General features: G+C 35.5%; 6 protein-coding genes and 1 pseudogene across 8 annotated transcripts; 5 read left to right on the top strand and 2 right to left on the bottom strand.

Annotated features, from left to right (window-relative positions):
- Nucleotides 1-3,432: 3,432 nt before the first annotated feature.
- Nucleotides 3,433-4,442, bottom strand: LOC108858905 (MD-2-related lipid-recognition protein ROSY1-like). The gene is made up of 4 exons (XM_018632759.2): nucleotides 4,266-4,442; nucleotides 4,063-4,161; nucleotides 3,809-3,972; nucleotides 3,433-3,706 (listed from the first exon to the last, which is right to left on the bottom strand). The coding sequence occupies exons 1-4, from the start codon at nucleotides 4,363-4,365 to the stop codon at nucleotides 3,599-3,601; spliced, it is 471 nt and encodes a 156-aa protein (XP_018488261.1). The 5' UTR covers nucleotides 4,366-4,442; the 3' UTR covers nucleotides 3,433-3,598.
- A 519-nt stretch (nucleotides 4,443-4,961) lies between these two features.
- Nucleotides 4,962-5,787, top strand: LOC130495006 (probable inactive poly [ADP-ribose] polymerase SRO2). The gene is made up of 3 exons (XM_056985892.1): nucleotides 4,962-4,994; nucleotides 5,096-5,375; nucleotides 5,513-5,787. Exons 1-3 carry the CDS (start codon nucleotides 4,962-4,964, stop codon nucleotides 5,785-5,787), a joined length of 588 nt encoding a protein of 195 aa, XP_056841872.1.
- Nucleotides 5,788-6,372: 585 nt separating this feature from the next.
- On the top strand, nucleotides 6,373-8,305 carry LOC108856854 (BAHD acyltransferase At3g29680-like; annotated as a pseudogene).
- Nucleotides 8,306-8,620: 315 nt separating this feature from the next.
- LOC108856856 (60S ribosomal protein L37-2) lies at nucleotides 8,621-9,572 on the top strand. The gene is made up of 4 exons (XM_018630753.2): nucleotides 8,621-8,770; nucleotides 8,853-8,988; nucleotides 9,177-9,278; nucleotides 9,373-9,572. The coding sequence occupies exons 1-4, from the start codon at nucleotides 8,768-8,770 to the stop codon at nucleotides 9,414-9,416; spliced, it is 285 nt and encodes a 94-aa protein (XP_018486255.1). The 5' UTR covers nucleotides 8,621-8,767; the 3' UTR covers nucleotides 9,417-9,572.
- Nucleotides 9,573-11,991: 2,419 nt separating this feature from the next.
- LOC108860123 (putative F-box protein At3g16210) lies at nucleotides 11,992-13,310 on the bottom strand. The gene has a single exon (XM_018634028.2). It carries the CDS (start codon nucleotides 13,223-13,225, stop codon nucleotides 12,137-12,139), a length of 1,089 nt encoding a protein of 362 aa, XP_018489530.1. The 5' UTR covers nucleotides 13,226-13,310; the 3' UTR covers nucleotides 11,992-12,136.
- An 889-nt stretch (nucleotides 13,311-14,199) lies between these two features.
- Nucleotides 14,200-17,010, top strand: LOC108856222 (uncharacterized). Of its 3 annotated transcripts, none has more exons than XM_018629988.2 (14): nucleotides 14,200-14,351; nucleotides 14,485-14,533; nucleotides 14,612-14,726; nucleotides 14,809-14,891; nucleotides 14,975-15,012; nucleotides 15,095-15,174; nucleotides 15,249-15,316; nucleotides 15,386-15,656; nucleotides 15,748-15,860; nucleotides 15,937-16,002; nucleotides 16,104-16,194; nucleotides 16,268-16,335; nucleotides 16,423-16,460; nucleotides 16,551-17,010. In XM_018629988.2, the coding sequence occupies exons 1-14, from the start codon at nucleotides 14,320-14,322 to the stop codon at nucleotides 16,732-16,734; spliced, it is 1,296 nt and encodes a 431-aa protein (XP_018485490.1). In that variant the 5' UTR covers nucleotides 14,200-14,319; the 3' UTR covers nucleotides 16,735-17,010. The 3 variants fall into 3 exon arrangements, with proteins under 3 accessions (XP_018485490.1, XP_018485488.1, XP_056842580.1); XM_018629986.2 differs by having other exon boundaries at nucleotides 14,803-14,891; XM_056986600.1 differs by having other exon boundaries at nucleotides 14,485-14,537; nucleotides 14,616-14,726; nucleotides 14,803-14,891.
- A 2,559-nt stretch (nucleotides 17,011-19,569) lies between these two features.
- LOC108857583 (aquaporin TIP2-1) lies at nucleotides 19,570-21,198 on the top strand. The gene is made up of 3 exons (XM_018631579.2): nucleotides 19,570-19,772; nucleotides 19,862-20,112; nucleotides 20,691-21,198. The coding sequence occupies exons 1-3, from the start codon at nucleotides 19,646-19,648 to the stop codon at nucleotides 21,057-21,059; spliced, it is 747 nt and encodes a 248-aa protein (XP_018487081.1). The 5' UTR covers nucleotides 19,570-19,645; the 3' UTR covers nucleotides 21,060-21,198.
- The last annotated feature ends 208 nt before the right edge of the window (nucleotides 21,199-21,406 follow it).

Below are 21,406 nucleotides of genomic sequence, written 5' to 3'. Positions count from 1 at the left end.
ATTACTCTGCCCACTGGTTGTTTTAAGTAACTTTAGGAGATTTTAAGTTTTTTGAATTGTATAATTGCACAGGATCTTTAGAATTTTATCTATTGATAGAGAATTAACTATGGTGATAGTGAGCTCATCTTTTCAGAAACAGTAGAGATTTTGATTATCTAAACAACTAATCTTCAGAATTTGATAGCAATTTTATTTTTTGTTAAGAATTGTGTCTTTTCATTATATATTAAGATGTGTCATTCTATTATTTATTTTTAGATTTGTATATTAGTTAATATTTAAATTAAAAAGATGTACTTATTTAAATGAAAAGTTGTGACTATTCGTATATGTACCATTTCAAAATAACTACCTTTAAATTGAAAACATATGACTTTTTGACTTGAAAAGTTGTGAATATTCATATAATTATCATTTGAAAATAACCACCTTTAAATTAAAAAATATGTGACTATTCATATATATGGAAGGTTGCATGTCTTAATTTTTTATACAAATATTTATGTATTTTCATTTTATTATGATAATATCTATTATTAATATTTCATAAATATTTGTAATTGTTTTATATCTAAAAATCAGTGTATTGATATGAAAATTTAAAATTCTTAAGTTTTATACATGAAATTTGCATCTCATAATTTTTTACATGAAAAAATCCCAAACGGTGTAAAAAATTGTGTATTTTTTAGGAATTTTATTTCTTGTTAAAAATTATGCTTTTCATTATATATTAAGATGTGTCTTTTTATTATTTGTTTCAAGAGTTGTGTATAAGTTAATATTTAAATTTTATACAAATATGTCTCTTTATTTTTTCATATTACACATAACTCATGATTTTGTAATATTAACTAAATTAAATTAGCTTACACATATCCCAGTAAACAATATATTTTTATTTAAAACTATTTTTATTTAAAACTATTTTAATGTTTAAAAAGAGATATTTTATTTATTATAAAGTGATATAATTTAAAATTTTAGAGTAACTTACCTAAATTAATAAAAATGTATAATTTTATTGGTATTGATGTATTTTTATTTTAGTTGTAATTTCAAACTATAAAATATACATTTCTAATATTATCTATAAATAAATATTTTCATATGTTTTGACATGAAAAATTTATTTGAAAATAAAATTAATTTTTCTATAAAATATAAATTAAATAATGATTATTTATTTATAAGAAATGAGTTCCACCGTTCCACGCGATATCGCGTGGGTTCATTACCTAGTTTTAATAATAAAAATCATTTTTATTTATTAAAATTTCTAGGTCTTACATTTTTAGGCAAATAAGCATTTAAAGATAAATATATATCGAAAATTTTGGCATCTTTATCAGTTTCAATTTAGAACGTGCAGATAGATTGTGAAATTTTATAGGAAACTTCAACCCCTTTGTGTCACCGATCTCGCAATACACTAGATTACAATTGAAATCTTAAAGATGACACCTCAGATCATGTGGATGAGGTGAGTATGTGAGTTGGTATGTGACTATGTGAGTTGGTGTTAGTACGCAACTAATCATCTACGATATCTCAATGATAACGCTACACACACATGGGGATAGTATATTATATTCTTTTTCTAACATGTTTATCTGGGAGAAATAAAAGCCTCAATTAACTATCAATCTATCTCAAAGTGGGGAAGCAAGATCCGATCCTCTAGAGACGGAGTTGCATTAACTTCAAGGAAAGAGCTGTTTAGATTGCTAACAATATCAGTTTTCCTTTTTTTATATAGTGAAATAAAATATTGGGGTCTTATACTAGGTTTATGTCTCAGGTAACAAAGTCCTTTTAAGATCCTCTACTTTCCTTCAAATTATCATTTGAATTTAGTATCTGATTATCAATGTTACAATGTAAGACATGCACAGAAAGCTATTTCACACGATAATGATAGACCAGCAGGGAATTTTGCATATAAAATGGCTCGATAGAGAGCTCAATCATGTCAGTTTTTCTCCTTTCACTTTGGGTGAAGGGGTTAACAAATAACAATGATTTTTATGTGATAAACACCTGGGATTGATTGAACGCAGGTTGCATAGTCCCAGTCCCAGATATGCCATCTGGGTTTAGGCACTGCTTGCCCTTCGGTTATTCTTATTTCCAATATCAGCTTTCTCAGGCAATGGTTTTGTACTGAATGAAACTGGTGGAAGGCTTATTCAGCTGATTGTCATGCTATGTCTCTGCAAAACTGTTCGTGTCTCAACACTCAAGGGCGGATCAAGGAGAACTTGTAACCGGGGGCGTTATCATTAAATTTTAATTAGACAGGGGCATTTTCATAGCTTATTATGTCTTAATATCAGAATTATGAGCTAATAATTTAAAGAAAATTAATATTTAGCCGGGGCATGAGACCCTGTTCCTCGCAACATACGTCTGCCCCTGCTTGTCTCTCCTGTAACCAATGTACATGGTACAGGCTGCGAGATCTGTAACACTGATCATGCTTTGTGTGCTGATTAAAAAAATAGTGTATATACAATATATTTGACCAAAAGAAATAGTATGTATATTTGTGTCGCTGTATCCTTGTTTGTGTTTACACATGCATGCAATAACGGTGGTCATTGATTTTGCTTCAAGGTAATGTCCCTATATTATATTCTGGAATCTATATGCTTCCAAGAAAGGTGCTCGATAAATAATAACTGAATGAAACTCATATACTCTTCATATGCTATTCTTTCAATATCACTGTTAGGCTTTGGTTATACCTTGACAGACAATTAAGGAGACCATGATGCAAGGAGGGGAAGAAGCAAAGCCTGGGCTTGGGATATCACCATGTAATATTAATTAGACCTTTGTGAAGTTATATCATATATGCTTTGTGTTTGCAGTAAGTGTTATGTCTACGTGACTGTCTTCTATTTTATAGTCGGCTGATTATCAAATTTTGCCACTCAAAATAATATGTCTGTATTAAAAAAAATCTCACACGTTATACCCGCGAAAATCTTGAAATATGGTTGTTAAAATTGTATGGCTGTTTGGTTTGACAAATGAAGTATGTAGTAGTGTAGCATGCGTCCAATAATCGGTTGATTACAAAATTTTCTATAAAGTATATCATATTTACCTTAGGTAATGGATTTGTAATTATTGCGACTCAATGCATGCAAAATTAAGTTCATATGATTTCTATGTTAAGTGTCTCCAGCAGAACTGTTAGTGATATTGCTTATGGCTCCACCAATGTGAATGGTACGGAGTGCTAAATCTGGAATAGTGATCCTACCAACAAAAGGTCCTCTTCTCATAGTCACACAACTTTGTTTATCGGTACAGAATTAAGGTGCACCAAATCTACCTTACAGTTAATATGTTAGCATAAGTTCCAATAAAAAGACAATATATAACGTTTAAAAAAAATTGAGGTGCTTGAAAATCAGATTAAAACATAGACAAATCCAAATCATTTGAGTGTGTTTATTAAAATCTTGTTTTATTTGTTGAACGACACTTAAAGGTAAAAAGGGATACAAACATTAGGATTACCATGCATACAAGAATAGATCAGACTCATAAAAGACTTGGAACAAAGTTTTACTCGGTATCTTGCCTAAAGCAGAGACGTTTGTTCACGTGTAATCCTACAACGGAAGGAGACGCACATCATTGGGTCTTCCTGGTGCTCCTCGGTAATGGTTATTAAAACAAAATATCCCCACTAAAGTATTTCAATTAAAAAAAAGCAGTTTCGTTAGTTCATTAGAAAAGTGATCTGAAATGCAGCGATTATAGCTAGTGGTTAATGTAAAGAAAAACTTACTGGTGTTAGTTCTTGCTGAGTGAATACGTTATAAAAATTAAGCACAATGGGGCCAGCTGCAACAGGGCACGCCACTATATCACATAAGGAGTAGCTTCTTTTAGATATAGGCTCGGGAAACCTAAGGTCGAGATTTATAGTTGCTCCATCAGGGATATCTACACCTGTTCATACCAAGATTTACTAATCAAGAAAACAATACTGGACGAGTTAACTTGAAAATAATCAAGAAAATCAAAAGGGAAACTATTTACTTGTAGAACCGGTTATCGTAATGTTTCCATTCGTGCTAACTTTAACCGGATCTGGAGATATCTCCACAATCTTGACTTTAACGGGATAAGAACGAAGGGCTACAAGAAAAATATTTATACCATTATATTACAACGATTATCAAAGTAACTTTATTTGTCTTTTCAGAAAGTAAAAGATAAAATTAACATTAACAGCTACTTACGATTGCAGTTATGGAAATCGGTTCCGCCCAAAGCAGAAGGCAAGAAAAAGAGTGACACAAGGAGAGAAAGAAGCAAAGGCTGGGCGTGGGATATTGCCATGTATATTAGTTAGCTATCGATCCTCAGAGCAGCCGCAATGCAGGATTTTAATGAATCCTTAGCGCAGTTATTTAGGTAAATAACATAAAATAATAATAAAAGACATTGATAACAGAAGGATTGATCCTTAGCTAAGGGATTTAAGGATCAAATTCTTAATGACGTGGCAATGGCAAAGCGTGAGTGGCGGGGTTGTGTTTCGGGTGTGAAAAAATCATTCACTTTTCTCCATCACGAAAAAAAAACGAGAACAAAACGAAAAAGACGAAGAGGAAGGAGATCTTAGGGTCCCTTCCAGATCACTGCTTTCTTCTTCAATCAATGGCCGCCGCTATTGTTAGTTCCGCCGGAGGGTTACTGGTCGATCGATTATGGCCCGAGATCTCCACCAGAGTCCCCATCATGTAAAATTCTCTTGACTTTTCTAGTTTTTTTCGATTTGAGAATTAGGGTTTTTGATTCCAGTGGAGATTTGGATTAGGGTTTTCTTACTTGTCGATTTGGGTTAGATTTAGCGGTTGGATAAGAAAGGAAAGTGATTTTCTTTGAGATAATTAGCTTTAGCAAGTCTCTGTAGTGATCTTAGTTTAGCAAATATGTGTCGTTGTGTCTACGTTTCAGTCTCTGTAGTACTTACTGCCTATCTTTTTCTTTTTGATTAGTCTACTTTTCAGTCTCTGTGTTGATAATCTAATGTAGATTGTGATGAAACGTGACGTATTGTTTGCAGAGCTGCAGGTGCAAAGCCAGACGGGGAAGGTTTGAGGCATCGTCTCTTATGCCGTGTACTTCTTGGGAAGGTTTGAGGCATCTTCTCTTATGCCGTGTACTTCTCGGGAAGCCTGAGCAGATCGTCTCCGGGTCTAAACAGACGCAGCCGAGCTCTAATGAGTTCGATTCCGGTGTGGATGATCTGGAGAATCCTAGGAAGTATGTTGTGTGGAGCTCTGCCATGAACTCGTACATTTTACCGAGTTACATCGTCAGTTTCAGGTCCCCTCGTTTTAGAGGTATATGTTTACTTTCAATGTTTGATGAGTTTGTGTTTGTTCTTAGTGGTGAGTGATCTCTAATATGGTTGTTTGTATGTTATGTTTGTGTTTGTTATTAGTGGTTAATATGTAATATGTGTGTTTTTTTCTTTCAGTTATAGGTAGAGGTGCTACTCCGGCAAGACCAAGCTCGCCGTGGGTTAGTTTTGCTGCGCTTATGTCAATGCTGTCCAAGTCTATGGATGCTTCGAGAATGAACTTGATATCAGAGCTGGAAGAAGAGGAACAAGAACAAGTTCTATCGCTTTGGCTTCACCGTTACACAGCCTGCTCTTCCTTTGACTGGCCCAAAGAAGGTAACCATTACACAGCCTGCTCCAAAGAAGGTAATCATGAAGTTTATGTTTCTTATTTACAGTGGTTTGTTTGATGATAAGAGAGAGTGTTAGCAAATTTGCAAGCAGTTTGAGATGCATTTTTATATTCAAAGGTAATAAGTGTATTCAACACCAAATTTAAATGTTTTATCAAATTTAAATGTTTTACAAATTTAATAATTTTAAATTTTAAGGATTCCATATGGACAACACCATTGAACATACATTTAGAGTAAAGTTCCTAACCATTCAAAAAACAGAAAAAATATATATTATATTGTTAAAGACTCCAATGAGATGCTCTCAGTAGATAGACTTTATATTTTGTGTTATAAATGCCTGACTTCTATTTTATAGTCGGTAGATTATTCAGCTTGGCTATTCAAAATAACATCCCTACATTACAATAATCCCCAACGTTATGCGCGAGGACCTTCAAATTTGGTTGAATAATATATATATACACAATAATCTCCAACGTTATCCGCGAGGACCTTCAAATTTGGTAGAATAATATATATATATTATTTTTTCCCTAGCTGTTTCCTCGTGCTTACATGCATACAATAATGGTGGGACTTTGCTATTTAATGTCCCTCTGTCTTGACCAAAAAGTAATGTCCCTATTATTGCAATACAGCTATTTTTTCAAGTGATAGTCATACTTTAGTCCATTTAATCAAACTTTATTTTTTTGTTTGAAACTTCATGTAATCAAAGTTTGGTGTTTTACCAAAAAAAAAAAAAAAAAATCAAAGTTTGGTGATAATTTGAATTGTCTGGATTCAGCTGTTGGTGCTTCTATTCAATGTTCAGATATTAAGAGAGGCTCCTATTTTGCTTCCTCCATCTATCAATGGCGCCGCTAAACGTGATAGAGAACGTCCGAGTCAGCCCTGGTATCAAATCCTCCGATGACTCCTTCAGTCTCCCTCTGACGTTCTTCGAGTTCCGGTGGATAAAGTTCTATGCTACTCAGCAAGTCATGTTCTATAGACTCACCGACTCATCATCATCACACGAGTCGTTTCACTCTCACATTCTCCCAAACCTCAAGCTCTCTCTCTCTCCCTTGTCCTCAGCTACTATCTCCCCCTTACCGGCCGCCTCACGTGGTCCCCGCAAGATCCAAAGCCGTGCATCACCGTTTCCAAGCACGACACGGTTTCACTCACTGTCGCAGAGTCCGAAGCAGACTTCTCCTTTTTATCCGGCAAAGGACCACGTCCGGCTACCGAGTTTCATCCTCTGGCACCAGAGTTAACAGTCTCTGATGTCTCGGCCACCCTTCTTTCTCTCCAAATCACGTTCTTCCCGAACCAAGGATTCTCTATTTGCATTACATCACACCACTCCATCGTTGACGCTCCGACATCAATATTGTTTATGAAATCACGGTCACATATTTGCAAACGACTGCAAGAACATGGTGACGTCATGGAGTCTCCCCTTCTTCCAGAGGATCTAACTCCCAAATTTGATCGTACCATCATCAATCTTCCTCCCGGGCTCGAGTCGAAGATGATGTCATATCTCTCAAACGAGAGCGCTGATTTTAAAACCCTAAAGCCACCTCCCATCGGTGAGGTAAGCACCGACGTTGTCCGTGTCTCTCTCGAGTTAACTTTGGAGGACATTGAGAAACTCCGGGAACGAGTCAAGAACGATTCATCTCGCCCTCAGCGTGAGCTTCATTTGTCAACGTTTGTCATCGCCTATGCTTACGCATGGACGTGTCTGGTGAAAGCGCGTGGTGGCGACGCGAGCAGACCAGTAGTGTTATGTTATACAGCAGACTTTAGGTCTCGGTTAGACCCGCCACTTCCGGCCACGTACGTTGGGAGCTTTGTGTTTCCGACAGGTTGGTTCAATTACGAAGCAGGAACGTTTTTGAAGGAAGGTGGTTTTGTTAAAGCTGTTGAGATTCTAAGTGATTCGGTCAAAGGTGTTGTTGGTTCACGAGGGATAGAGTCGTTCTTTGAGGACTTTCTGGAGGCAAAAAAGAAATTTAAAACAGGCGCACAGTTCGGGTCTGTAGCCGGGTCTACCAGGTTAGGGATATACGGGTTAGATTTTGGATGGGGCAAGCCCGTTCAAGTAGAGGTTGTGCACATTGACCGCAATGAAGCCTTCTCTATGTCAGAAAGGAGGGATGAGTCAGGTGGTGTTGAGATTGGGTTGTGCTTGAACAAGAGGGAGATGAACACTTTTCTTTCTTTATTTGGGGATGGCCTAAGACCATCGCCATACTCAAAATGGAGGTATCTAAAATCTAAAACGATGTTATTATAATATTACATCTACGAAATACGTACTTAAGCACTTGTTGAATCAAGGCTAGTGAACTTCACAATCTCCCTTTGATCTTGCTTGAAGTCTTCTTAACAATGATTACTTTTGCCAGTATACTTTTCATTCAATCTGTAATGAGTTATATATCTTTTTGATTATAACTTTCTATTTTGCAGCTTACAGATTAGCAGTTAAGTATTTTGGCTAGATAGATTGATAAAGAATTATCTGTATCAATTAACATATGTTCATTCTCTTAATAAATCGCTTATTGTTGCATCAGTTTGGTATTTAGCTAATGTAGGGAATCTAATGCGGCATGAAAACGACCACAGGCCTAAAACACAGTAGCTTATTCTATGCCAATATATTATACAAATGTTTTCAACTGCCTGTGGGAGCTATGCCACGAGATAGATAGTTTAGTATCAGGATTTTGGTCGGGATCCAGTAAATATCTAAGGAAAAGTGTACAGCTCAAAGTAACCATTGTTAAGAAGACTAACACAAGAACAAAGGAATCCACCATGACTTAACTGGTAGTAGATATGTGTTCTCAAATTTTTTTATTGAACCTTGCTAATGGGTATACAAGAAATTACAATTGCAATGAGGCCCATTTACGTCAAAATAGAAAGAGGCCCATTTACGTCACATGAACCCTAGAATCCTCAATAATCCAACCTTCATATAAATGGGTTATCACAAAACCTGAACTGGAATCCTAGGGTTTCTGCAACAATGGTGATCTCTCTATCCCACCACCTCTTTGATCTTACGGTCGAAAACCATAGTCTAAATGTTGGTTATTTTTTGAGTATTACAGACGAAGGGAACAGGGAGTTTCGGTAAGAGGAGGAACAAGAGTCATACTCTCTGTGTGAGATGCGGTCGTCGTAGCTTTCACATCCAGAAGAGTCGCTGCTCCGCCTGCGCTTACCCTGCCGCTCGCAAGAGGACATGTAAGACTCCATTTCCTTTAGCTCTTTATTGTTCTCATATCATCCATTGCGTTTTGGAATTGGATACTTGAAAGTGGTGTTGTCGTTTTATGCCTAGACACAATTGGTTTGGTGTGTAATTGTAGTAATCGTTTGAGTTCAGACAAATGTATGTTCATTTGAAGTCTGATGTTCCTAAATCTTTGTAGACAACTGGAGTGTGAAGGCGATCAGGAGGAAGACTACCGGTACCGGTAGGATGAGATATCTCAAAAATGTTCCTCGCCGGTTCAAGACTGGTTTCAGAGAAGGTATTGTTGTCTTGCATTGAATTTTGATTGGTTTTAAAAGTTGTGTTTCAGTCTAAAATATGTTTTCTTTTTACATTTTATTTGTTACCATTAGGTACTGAAGCCAAGCCAAGGAACAAGGTGGCTTCATCAGCCTAAGAAGTAAAACTTAGCACTTTTGGATCTATGTTAGTTTGAGATTGCTGGTCCTTGGATAAATCTGAATACAATCATCATGTTTTATGGGGTTTGATTCCATTTGCTTATAAAAGTTTTGAACCTGGTTGAAATATCATCTTGCATTTTTAACAAGCATTTATTTTACCCTTTGCAAATTATGAAAATGCGTCCCGGCTCTAATAGATTATCATGTCATGAGCTTGATCAAAATTAATCCAAATCCTTGGAACCGTGTATTCTCGCAATCGAAATTTGACAAAATGTTATCCGTGGAAAAATATTTTAATTTGCATTTGATTGAAACATAATGGAAAGTGAAATTCAACATAAACTAACGAACTAAACAGTGGCCTTTCTGATATCACTAGAGTGTCCTGACGAAATAGAAACGACAAGATCAGACTGGTAATGCTTCTCAATCTGTGGATATTAAAAAATCAAACATATTGATGAAAATTTACGAAATTCTACTCATTTATCGGAAAAAATTCATGTTATTTTAATTTATAAATCATAATCTCAAATCTACAATAGTTCTCTATAAAATGTAAATTTTACAAAAATATCAATTTTTCATAAAAATATATAAAAATATAATACATTGATGAAAAATTCAGAAAATATTCATTTATAAAAAAAATTCATATTATCCTAATTTATAAATCACAATCTTAAATGTACAATATTTCTCTATAAAATGTAAACTTTTCAAAAATAGCAGTTTCTTCAAAATATATTTAAAAATACAACATATTTGATGAAAAATTATGAAAACTACTCATTTATCAACAAAAACTCATGTTATCCTAATTTATAAATCACAATTTCAAATTTACAATAGTTCTCTATAAAATGTAAAATTACCTAAAATAGCAGTTTAAAAAAAAAAAAAATTAAAAATACAACTCATTGATGAAAAATTATGAAAAATACTCATTTATCAATAAAAATTCATGTTATCCTAATTTAGAAATCATAATTTCAAATCTACAAAAGTTCTCTATAAAATGTAAACTTTCCACAAACAGCAGTTTTTAAAAAAATATTTAAAAATACAACACACCCATTGATGAAAAATTCTGAAAAAAATATTCATCTATGAACAAAAAATCATGTTATCCTAATCTATAAATCACGATCTCAAATCGACAATAGTTTCCTATAAAATGTAAACTTTCCAAAAATAGCGGCTTTTTCAAAAAATATTTACATATACAACCTATTGATGAAAAATTCTGAAAGAATACTCATTTATCAACAAAAATTCATGTTATTCCTAATCTTTAAATCACAATTCCAAATCAACTTTATTTCTCTATAAAATGAAAACTTTCTAAAAAAGCAGTTCAAAAAAAATATATTTAAAAATACAACCTATTGATGAAAAATTCGGAAAGAATATTCATTTATCAACAAAAATTAATGTCATCATAATTTATAAATCACAATCTCAAATGTACAATAGTTCTTTATTTTTTTTTTTTTTCACAAATTGAGATTCATAATCATTAAGGCTCAAGGCCAAATATTACAGCTTATACCCAAAACAACCAGGCCCATAAGCACAAAACCCGATCACAGCCCACAAACTGACTAAAGCCCACTAAGAGACAAGAAGCCCAATCGGCCGAGACCCAAAAACCTGCGACCGACACCACTCCACGTGTTTTCATCCTCTGCGCCCAAAGTCCACGCGTCACACCCACGACCAATCGACCGTCACCGCTCAGCATCAACGCCGGGAAACACGGCCGGGACCTCGATTCGTCAGGACCGCCGGAAAATAACACCACGGCACGCTGGAGTCTGCCCCACCACCTCGTAACCTTCAACTGGCTCTACCAGCAAAGAGCTTCATCGGGTCAAACCGAGCTCTCATCCGAGCCATTGAAGTCAACCGCTTCAACCTCACCACCAAACACTTTCTTCCACAGATAGCTTTACTCGATCATCGAGAGCTCATCTTGAAGCAAAGCCCCAAACCACAGATCTATACTAAAGGAGAAAAAAAATAAACCAAACCCTAACCGAGCCGCCGTCGACTACAAAGGCTAGACGACGCGGAAGCTTGAGCCAACCGTTCATCCTTGACGGAAGGATGCAAACGGCGGCGGTCAGAACCGAACGTCCACCGCAGGAAAAGAGCGACGCCGGGAGCTAAAAGAATCTAACTTTTTACAGACTCGGGGACGGAAACAAAGAGGCGCAACAGATTAGGCCGGACCGACGGAGGCTGTGGAAGCCACGCCGTCGGCCGGCTACGATTTTCTCACCGGATTCTCTCTTCTCTCGGTACAATAGTTCTTTATAAAGTGTAAACTTTCCAAATAGCATTTTTTTCAAAAAAATATTTAAATACAAACCGGAACCCGGTTAGAAACTTTATTAGTTTTGAATTTTAACATCAACTTTGGTTTTCTTAGTAATAAATCTGAATTCGTGGACAACCGTTGAAAACATTTTATCTTTGCAATTTACTATGTCATGAAATTTGTCTTGTGTGGGCTCAATTGAAATCGGTTCTTGCATGTGGATCATTAAATTGGACTAACCATTTCGAGAAAAACTGTACATTACATTACGTAGACGTATAAGTTTCTCTAGTTGCCATTTTAATACGTTTAATATCCGTGCAGTAGCGCAACACATAGATAATTATATGTTCTCATATTGAGCAAAGCTAATGTTGTTTTCTTAGTTCAAATAAAGATACGATCAACAAGCACAAGAGTCTCCACATATTCACCAAGAAACCGAAACCCGGGTAAAGAGTTACATAACCGGACTTGTTCGATTGTATTATCACCGGTTTTGTATAAGAACATCTCCTTCTTCTCACGATCTTCAGCTTCCGTCTCGAAATCATCGTAGTACCCAGTGAACGTTATGAATAAGTCGTTCTTTCTCGTAAACGACACGAACTCGACTTGATAATCGCATTTACGATCTTGCACATAGATAAAGTCCAACACTGAAAGGCTTATGATTTTGTTCCATGATCCGGTTTTCTCCATAACCGAAATCCGAATCTCCTTCTCGCACGTTACATAATCTATAACGCAAAGCTTTTCTTTTGTAACGCCTAACCAAGAACAGGTGACACCTTGGTTGTAAACCGGGAGATCTAATTTCCGGTATTCATAGGTTGAGAGATTAAAGCATAGGATGAACCTGTTGATACTAGACCGGTAGGCAATCCAATAGAGGTATTGATCCAAGAAGGTACCTACTCTCTCCCTGTAATGCCAATCCGGATTAGGAATCGTTACACTCCCTCTCCAAGAACCGGTTCTGAATTCGAAAACCTGCGCCGTAGAGGAACCAAGCTGGTCGATAAACGTTACGAGTTTGTAATCGTTGGAAAGCGTATCATAACCGAAACCAAGAATGTTTGAATCACGGTATATACCAGGATTTGGTACGATCTTGAATTGGTTGGAATATGGATTCCAAACGATTAATGTGTGATTCTTTAAGGTCACACATAACGTCCCATGACAATGAAGTAGACATGTGGATTCATCGATCATGGACTCATCCAAAGGAAACTCAAGCTTATGTGGATTTTTGATAACTAAATTCTCCCCCTCCACGTCAAGCAAGTAGAAACCCTTGTCGTAAAATGACACGAACCTGACCGGAGAAATGTCCCGGTACCTTTCTGCAAAGCCACGGTGGTTGATGAGAGATCTCCATGTCTTGCATACGCATCTGTATCGAGCCAGATCCTTCATGGATAGTCTTGCGAGTATCTCAACGACTAACACTTCCGGGAGAAACTCAGACATTGTTTCTGTATTTTTTTATGGTTAATGATTTTCCTCTGGTGTTATTTTTCATGTAGGTGGTTTCTTATACAACGAGATGCGTAAGGCGCAATATAGTGCAGAAAAAAAGTTACGTTGGGTTTGCAATGTGATTATAATATTTAAAAGAGAACATTTCAGACACCTACTCCTCGTGTGTTCCGTGATCACTACCTTTACATTAATTTTTTTTTTCCGTTAATAATCATTGATCAATTTAAAGCTTAAGAATTAGAATTAGTGCCTGACGACATTGATTAAGTTGCACTGAATATGGTTAAGGTCGTTGCAAAGCAGCATGGTTTCTCAAACTACGACTATGAATGTTTTTAGTCGAGTGGCTAATTGTCCACCTCGGCAAGTCTTTCCCACTGGAGTTCGAGTTTTAGCTATGGATCGGGTTTTGTTGATCTAATAGTAACCAAAAAAAAAAATAAGACTACGAGTTTTCTGTGAGGCTTTGATGGAGTCATTGACCAAGCCTTTTGCAACTTCTTTACGCATATTTATTTATATGTTAATTGTTAGATGAAGTAACAAGAGATTTAAACGTGAAAACTAAGTCTTAAACGTCGGCAAAGTTGCGCTTTGAGTATGAGTAAAGTCTCTCTCTTTCTTGATTCTCATCGAGTGTTTTTGGATTTGATTTTGATGATAATCATTTGAAAACAGATTTTTTTCAAGACTCATCTTCATGCGACTAAAAGGATTGGTAAGATGGAACATGCTTGGCTTTACGTTACTACAATTTTTCTAGTAGGTTGATCTTTTCTCTTCTACAAGGTTCTCTATCAATCATCAAATCATAATCATAATAATCATAATCATGTTTATAGCAAGGAAACAGTAGAGGGTAGAAGCAGCTTGTATAACACTGAAACAAAGCATCCTTTTCCAGACACGACGACAATACTTTTAAGGTCATAACAGTCGATTTTAAAAGTATGTGGTGAAAACTATAATTGCTTATAAATAATGGGGTTATTAGTGATAAGTTAAAAAAAAAACTTGGCCGAATACAAAAAAAAAAAGACATCGGCGGCACGACTGAGAGGAGTCGGAGGAAAGACAGACAGATGTTAACAACTTGCAGGTCGTCTCTCTTCAGGTTCGGTTCTTTTTCTCTATCCTCTTCATTGTGTATCCAACAGAAAAAAAAAACACTTTCTGCATTAAAAATCGAACCTTTACAAGCTCTGTTTTTAGGTTTCATATCGTTTTTTTTTTTTTTGGAATCTTAGGATTGATCGTGTACTTGCGTTTACGAGTAGATGTCTTAAATCGAAACAAGTAAGTTACTTCTTTTATATCAAACTTTCATTTGTCTTCTCTTCATAGCATTGAATTGAATGTTTTGTGACGTTGCAGGAAGGTTTCAGTATCATGAATTATAGGGGAAACGCTGCAATGGATGGAAGCAAGAAGGAAAAGATGGTGTGGAGACCCATCTCCACTCACTCCTCTTCAGTTTTTGTTGTTGCAGGTTATGTAGGCAGTTTTGATGTTATGAGCCGTCTTGGTTTAATATCTTACATTATTGCTTCTCATGTTTGAAACAGAAGCAGAAGCCCAGTGTAGCAAATCAAGTGGTGTTTCTGAAGAAGGGAATGAGAGAGCCTCAGCTGGAAAGCATTCAGTTTCTCTTGAGGTCCTGATGTCTTTCTCCTGTACCCTCTCTTGTTTTAACTAAATTTTCGTCTGACTGACTCTCTGTGATTGATTGGTTTGCAGGTTGGGGCTTCTTTGATGAAGTTCATCAGAGGGAAAGAGTAAGAGCTCTGTTTTTTTCAATCTTATATACTTGTGGGGTTTAGTTTAGTGCTAATGGGGTTTGCGATCTTTGCAAAAAAGAGGGACTACACAGATGAAAATTGAAGAGGAGATGGGAGTGAAGATCATCTTCCCATCATCAAGAAACGAAGATCACATCAGTAAGATTTTTTTCAACCTATCTATAATTCACCCACCTGATGTCTATGCCCTTATCCTTTTTCTTTCTTTCCAGTCATTGAAGGTGGATCAGTGGACTGTGTGACGAAAGCCTCAGAAAGAATAGCTACTGTTATCAATGAGGTTCCCCTTTGGTCTTTAGTATCATACTTGTCTTTTATTAGATTGTGCTCATTGGAATTCACATTACAGGTTGTAAAAAGTCCGAGTCTTGACTACTCACACTTTGTATCACTTCCACTAGCCATACACCCTGAGTTAGTGGGGAAGCTGTTCAACTTTCAGAACTCTATACTCGGAAACTATGGCGTATCTGGTGATCAACAAGTTGATGAAACCACAAGTGTGGCGGTTGATCTAAAAGCTAATAGTGAGACAAGACAAGTCAATGTGGATATCAGGAGCATACCACTTGTCAGTTACCCGCCTAAGGCAATAGAAGCAAGGTCATCTACTTTATTTGGTAAGAACATGAACTAAATCTGTGGAAATCTCCGGTAGAAAAAAGCTTATTCCTCTGACATGCTCAGTACTTTTTTTTAATAAAATGGCAGACTTGGGAATTGAAAAGTCAATCTTTATTAAACCGAGTACTTTTCACTTGACTGTGCTTATGCTAAAGCTATGGAACAAAGATAGAATCAATGCGGCCCGTGATGTTCTGAAGGTAATCTCTTTTCTGAAGAGATTGTGTTCATTCTTCATGAATCTGAGTGTTTTTGCTTACTGAAAACAAAAAACAGAGTATATCTCCTAGTGTGATGGATGCTTTGGATAACCGGCCGTTATTCATTAGACTTAAAGGACTGGTGAGATTGATACGGTTCCTCCATGGCTTTGCTTTCCAGTTCATTTTTTACCTACTGTTTGGTTGGGTTCACTCATCTGTCGTTTTGTTATTCTTGTTAAGGATTGTATGAGAGGATCACTAGCTAAGGCTCGCGTTCTCTACATTCCTGTTGAAGAAATTGGTGATGAAGGCAGGCTTTTACGTGCTTGTAGTATCCTAATTTTCATGTTAGAGTTTAGCCAGCGTATGTGCTTTTTTGATTTTTTTCTTAACCGCGAGTTCAGAAGTTATCACTGATGCATTTGTGAAAGCTGGACTTGTTCTTGAAAAAGATGCAAACCAAAGCTTGAAGGTAAAAAAGAGCTTCCCCAGTTTTATTACCTATGGTGAGATTGTTGCAGTCACTCTATTGTTTTTGGCTAACATCTCTTTTGAGCAGCTGCACGCGACCGTGATGAACGCTAGGCACAGGAAAAGGTGATTTAATCCTCTATCCCAACTTCAGATATTATGTCTCAGAAACAATTGTATGTCTGATTATCTGAAGAACATTGTGTGGTCTCTCAGAAAGGACAAAAGAAAGAAGATGGATACGTTTGATGCAAGGGAGATACATAAACAGTTTGGAAATGAAGATTGGGGAGAGTATCTGATCCAAGAAGCTCATCTCTCGCAGCGTTTTGTGTTTGACCAGAGCGGTTATTACCGTTGCTGTGGTTCCATACCCTTTCCCGGAGAACACAGAGACTGAGAAGAAACGTTAAACCGGTCAGAATCTCAAGTCTCAAGCTGTACCTGAGTGGCAACATGTCTCAGCTATGTGTGTGACAACACTGAAATTTTATAACTGTGAGAAGTGAACCGGATTGTAAAATTGTACCGGCCATCTTGTGTTACCCAAATAAGCGTCTTCGGTTTGGTTTGTCTTAGTCTTCAATAAACCGAGCTACAACGTTCTTGTACCTTTTAAACAGTCAAACTTTAAAGGTTTTTGAATTAACACAATATTAAACATTTTCATTTAAAACGTGGTTAATCAGAAGGTCAAGAGCAGCTTTATTATAGGCTACTGATTAATAAGTGAGCTAACTATCAATTCAAACAGATCTAAAATTTGAAAGATTCTTGGCCATGGAGGCAACATGACAACGAGAATCGAACCTTTTTTTTTTTGAATTACAAGAATCAATCTTATTAAACTCTTAATATTCGTATAATTCCACCGGCTTACAACTAATCATAACTAACTAAAGTATTATATAGTTATGCATGTTAAATGAGTTATCATTCAACTACTAAGCTTAATATAGAGATATAGTTAATTAAGAGAATAATGAATAATGATCCCATCGAAACGACTCTTGGCGTATTTGATAAGGTGGCAGGCTGGCAGTAATGAATCTTGTAAGTATGTATTCAGTTTCTTGAATTTGTAAGAACGTTAACTTATACTCCCTCTGTTTTTTAAAGATAGATGTTTTAGAAAAATAAATTGTTTTACAAAGATGTATTTTTTATGTTTTCTATACAAAAATTGCAAATTTCAATAAAATTAATTGAATTTATTGAAAGACTATTGGTTAAAATGCATTGGAATTTGATAATTTCTAAAAATGATGTATAATTAATGTATTTTTTTAATATGTGTGAAAACACCAAAACATACATCTTTAGAAAACAGAGGGAGTATACGTAAAACATCAGCACATGTCATTCCCATCTTAGCATAATGTTCTTTTTTTTGGGTGAAATCTATTTGATATCTCAACATACTGTTTGGTTCTGAAAAACCTTTTTAAAAAACTTCCTTTCTTGTTATTATAAGAAAATATAAAATTGAACATACAAACGTTGTTTTAAAGTTTACTGATGGTTAGACAACAAATGTATCTAGGTATCATTGGCTTCAATGAGAGTAAGAATGTACAAGATGAATCAGTGAGTATGAGGGAGAATGTTCATAGAAATGGTAACTAATGTACAAGATGAATCAGTGAGTATGAGGGAGAATGTTCATATAAATGGTAACTAATGGAGGGAAATATAACATTGTGAGATGGAATATAATTATCAACGAGTCACATCTTCAAAAAGATCATGTCACATGCAACCACCTCGTATTTTGGCCGGTCTATCAGCCATACAGCTCACACTTGTCCCTCAATTTATCTTGTTCATATCCATTTGTTTTCTTTTCACTCTATTCCCATCTTTATGTTTTATCCTTTTTTGAATTTTGAAGCTCCTCTATCTTTTGGGTCCACCACACCATCATCCTCATTTCAATCACTTCAAACCGGTCATTATTTAAGCCGGCTATTTTTTACTCATTTTGAATATCCGAGCCCGAGTAAAAAATTCGATCCAAATAGTTGACAATGTTTTTAGACATAAAGCCGCTCTATACAAAATGTTGCCAAACGAAAATTTCTTATATTAAAAAAAGCGATATATAGCTCAAATTTATATCAGTAGTGTAACTTTTGTGTCCATTGTATCACATGATTCACATCATTTAGAAATTTTCAAAATACATTTGATCAAAAAAAAAAGAAGTTTTCAAAATACACACTTTAAATCTAAGAAGAATCTTCACAACTTTAGGGAGAGTTCCTAACTGATTCAAACCCCCTTGGTCAATTTAGATTTTTTTTTTGTAAATTTGAAATATATAGGAATTTTGAAAAAAAAACAGGATTTTGATGGTGCTTTAAAAATCATCACATAAAATTGGTATCTTGAGAGTTTTCCTATATAGTTTTTAACTAATGAAACATAAATCGTTAGAAAATCATTAGTTGAATATTCACTTTTTGTCGGATTAATTTTTTTTTTTGAAACTTTGATGGCATATATTTAAAAGTAGCAAAGGATTACAGGATTACAAGTAGCAAACTTTGTCAGATTAATGTTACCCTGTAGGCTGTAGTTTAGATGGTGAGAACTTCGTAAAGACTAACCACGACTAGGTCATGAATTATATAGCATGTTTACATAACATATAGTAAAAGCATTACCATAGATGTGCGTGTATATATATTCTTGTTTTTTCTAGTGTTCGGTTTCATGTAAATTTCATTATTTTAATATTTTTTGGAAACTTTCTTACATTGTCGTTCAAACAAAAAGATGAACTTTCTAAGAGCATGTCCGGTAAGTTTTATTAGATCTCTTAACTATTTAGAAAAAGGAGAAAAAAAATTAGAGAGAAAAGAAGGAAAAGCCTCTTAAAATACTTAGTTTAGGAACTGTTGCAAACAGTAAAAGAAAAGAGACGGGTCCTCTTTTTATTTGTCTAAGCATTCAAGAGAACATAAATTTTAATTAAAAATACAAATTAGCTTATAATACTAATATTTTTCTGACTAGAACTCTTTTTTAATAACCTGTCCGATGGACATGCTCTAACACAAGTCACGAATAGCTATGGAGTAAAATGTAAACACATGAAATCATTTATTAATTTGTGTCCAACGCACAACGAAAACAAACTCATAATTATAATTAAAAAGAAGAAGATTAGTTTTAAAATATGGTATTGTATGCATGGATATATGACGAGACTCCTATATAAAAAGAGATTCGCATGCAAAAGGTCTTATCATCTTCTTCATTAAGCAAAATCAAACTTTCAAACACTTTTTCATTCTTCATCTAAAACAATGGCAGGAGTTGCTTTTGGTTCTTTTGATGATTCTTTCAGCTTGGCTTCTCTAAAAGCATACCTCGCCGAGTTCATCTCCACTTTGCTCTTTGTTTTCGCTGGTGTTGGTTCCGCCATTGCCTACGGTTCGTTACTATCATATCTAAATAGCCTTTTATAATCTGTAACAATGGGTCCATTATACTTAATGTATGTGTCAAATTAATGTATATAGGTAAGTTGACATCGGATGCTGCTCTTGATACTCCGGGGCTTGTCGCCATCGCTGTGTGCCATGGTTTCGCCCTCTTCGTGGCGGTTGCCATCGGAGCCAACATCTCCGGTGGCCATGTGAACCCAGCCGTCACTTTTGGCCTTGCTCTTGGTGGTCAAATCACGCTCATCACCGGAGTTTTCTACTGGGTTGCTCAGCTTCTCGGCTCCACCGCCGCTTGCTTCCTTCTTAAGTTCGTCACTGGTGGTTTGGTATGTCTTTTTCACAACGTCCTTACTAATACAATAAAATTGTGTTTCCACTAATGGAAACTCTACATACACCAAAAATCAACTATTCACTTACAAGAAAATAAGAAATGAATTAAATCTCTAAATATTTTTAGAAAAACAAACCTTTTGGAAACAAAAAGTTAAGTATGTTAATGTATGTTACAATCATGACCATTTATGATCATAGACAAGTGAAACATTAGTTTATTGTCTCCAAAATTAACTTCGATGCCCAAATATCTAAAAAAGATTTTATGAAAACTCATACTAAATTACTTATAATCCTCAAAATCCTCTTCATGTTTTTTTCGGTAGTTTTTGGTTTGTCCATTGTTGTCACGTGTCATTTATGTTAACTATATAGTAGACGTGAGATTTGCTTAAAGTTGAAGTATATAATACCACGTTGAAGTATATATAATACTGTCAGTTTTGTCAAATTCAATTGAACATTAATAGATTTTCGTATGTCTACTTCCCAGTAATATACCATTAATGACGGTTTTTAATTATTAGAAACTAATGAAAAAAGTGCCTCAAATTATGGAAAAACGCAGGCGGTTCCAACTCACAGCGTTGCAGCTGGACTAGGGGCGATAGAAGGAGTAGTGATGGAGATCATCATCACTTTCGCTTTGGTCTACACCGTCTACGCCACCGCCGCTGACCCCAAGAAAGGTTCTCTTGGAACCATCGCTCCTCTCGCCATTGGTCTCATCGTCGGTGCTAACATCCTCGCCGCCGGTCCATTCTCCGGTGGATCCATGAACCCAGCACGTTCCTTTGGACCAGCTGTCGCAGCTGGAGACTTCTCTGGTCACTGGGTCTACTGGGTGGGACCACTCATCGGTGGTGGACTCGCTGGACTTATCTACGGAAATGTTTTCATGACTTCCGAACATGTTCCTCTTGCATCTGACTTCTAAGCATATAAAATGCTAAGATTCTTGATTCATATTTCTGTATTTTGGTTTCTTTGTCTCTCGATTGATATGTTTTCTTTACAACTTCGTACCATTTCGTTGTAATTTTATCCAATCTGTATGAAAATTATTTTTGAATCTATTTTATTTACATTCCAAAACTCCATCACTCAACTCTAAACCCTATAGTTATAATTTTCTATTTATCATTTTTAAATTAAAATGAGAGTAAATGTGGATAAGATAAACATCAATAGTGGTATCTCTTAATAATATTGTATTTTTGGTAATTTCTCAAGCTTTTTGCTATTTTTTCTTCCTCTTGTTTCGAGTCATTAACTGTTCTTTGA

Source organism: Raphanus sativus, chromosome 5 (genome assembly GCF_000801105.2).
Source record: "Raphanus sativus cultivar WK10039 chromosome 5, ASM80110v3, whole genome shotgun sequence".
NCBI lineage: Eukaryota > Viridiplantae > Streptophyta > Magnoliopsida > Brassicales > Brassicaceae > Raphanus > Raphanus sativus.
This window is presented reverse-complemented; position numbering and strand designations above follow the sequence as displayed.

What these genes read in the sequence shown, in the direction of transcription:
- LOC108857583 (XM_018631579.2), top strand. Translation starts at nt 19,646, where the DNA reads ATGGCAGGAGTTGCTTTTGGTTCTTTTGATGATTCTTTCAGCTTGGCT. An exon ending in TGGTTCCGCCATTGCCTACG is followed by an intron (nt 19,773 to 19,861) that starts GTTCGTTACTAT and finishes TAATGTATATAG; the next exon opens with GTAAGTTGACATCGGATGCT. An exon ending in AGTTCGTCACTGGTGGTTTG is followed by an intron (nt 20,113 to 20,690) that starts GTATGTCTTTTT and finishes GGAAAAACGCAG; the next exon opens with GCGGTTCCAACTCACAGCGT.
- LOC108860123 (XM_018634028.2), bottom strand. Translation starts at nt 13,225, where the DNA reads ATGTCTGAGTTTCTCCCGGAAGTGTTAGTCGTTGAGATACTCGCAAGA.
- LOC108858905 (XM_018632759.2), bottom strand. Translation starts at nt 4,365, where the DNA reads ATGGCAATATCCCACGCCCAGCCTTTGCTTCTTTCTCTCCTTGTGTCA. An exon ending in CGATTTCCATAACTGCAATC is followed by an intron (nt 4,162 to 4,265) that starts GTAAGTAGCTGT and finishes TTTTTCTTGTAG; the next exon opens with CCCTTCGTTCTTATCCCGTT. An exon ending in CTCAGCAAGAACTAACACCA is followed by an intron (nt 3,707 to 3,808) that starts GTAAGTTTTTCT and finishes GAAATACTTTAG; the next exon opens with TGGGGATATTTTGTTTTAAT.
- LOC108856856 (XM_018630753.2), top strand. An exon ending in TGCCGCTCGCAAGAGGACAT is followed by an intron (nt 8,989 to 9,176) that starts GTAAGACTCCAT and finishes AAATCTTTGTAG; the next exon opens with ACAACTGGAGTGTGAAGGCG. An exon ending in CAAGACTGGTTTCAGAGAAG is followed by an intron (nt 9,279 to 9,372) that starts GTATTGTTGTCT and finishes TGTTACCATTAG; the next exon opens with GTACTGAAGCCAAGCCAAGG.
- LOC108856222 (XM_018629986.2), top strand. Translation starts at nt 14,320, where the DNA reads ATGTTAACAACTTGCAGGTCGTCTCTCTTCAG. An exon ending in TGCAGGTCGTCTCTCTTCAG is followed by an intron (nt 14,352 to 14,484) that starts GTTCGGTTCTTT and finishes TTGGAATCTTAG; the next exon opens with GATTGATCGTGTACTTGCGT. An exon ending in CGGCCCGTGATGTTCTGAAG is followed by an intron (nt 15,861 to 15,936) that starts GTAATCTCTTTT and finishes AACAAAAAACAG; the next exon opens with AGTATATCTCCTAGTGTGAT.
- LOC130495006 (XM_056985892.1), top strand. Translation starts at nt 4,962, where the DNA reads ATGTGTCGTTGTGTCTACGTTTCAGTCTCTGTA. An exon ending in TCTACGTTTCAGTCTCTGTA is followed by an intron (nt 4,995 to 5,095) that starts GTACTTACTGCC and finishes TATTGTTTGCAG; the next exon opens with AGCTGCAGGTGCAAAGCCAG. An exon ending in CAGGTCCCCTCGTTTTAGAG is followed by an intron (nt 5,376 to 5,512) that starts GTATATGTTTAC and finishes TTTTTCTTTCAG; the next exon opens with TTATAGGTAGAGGTGCTACT.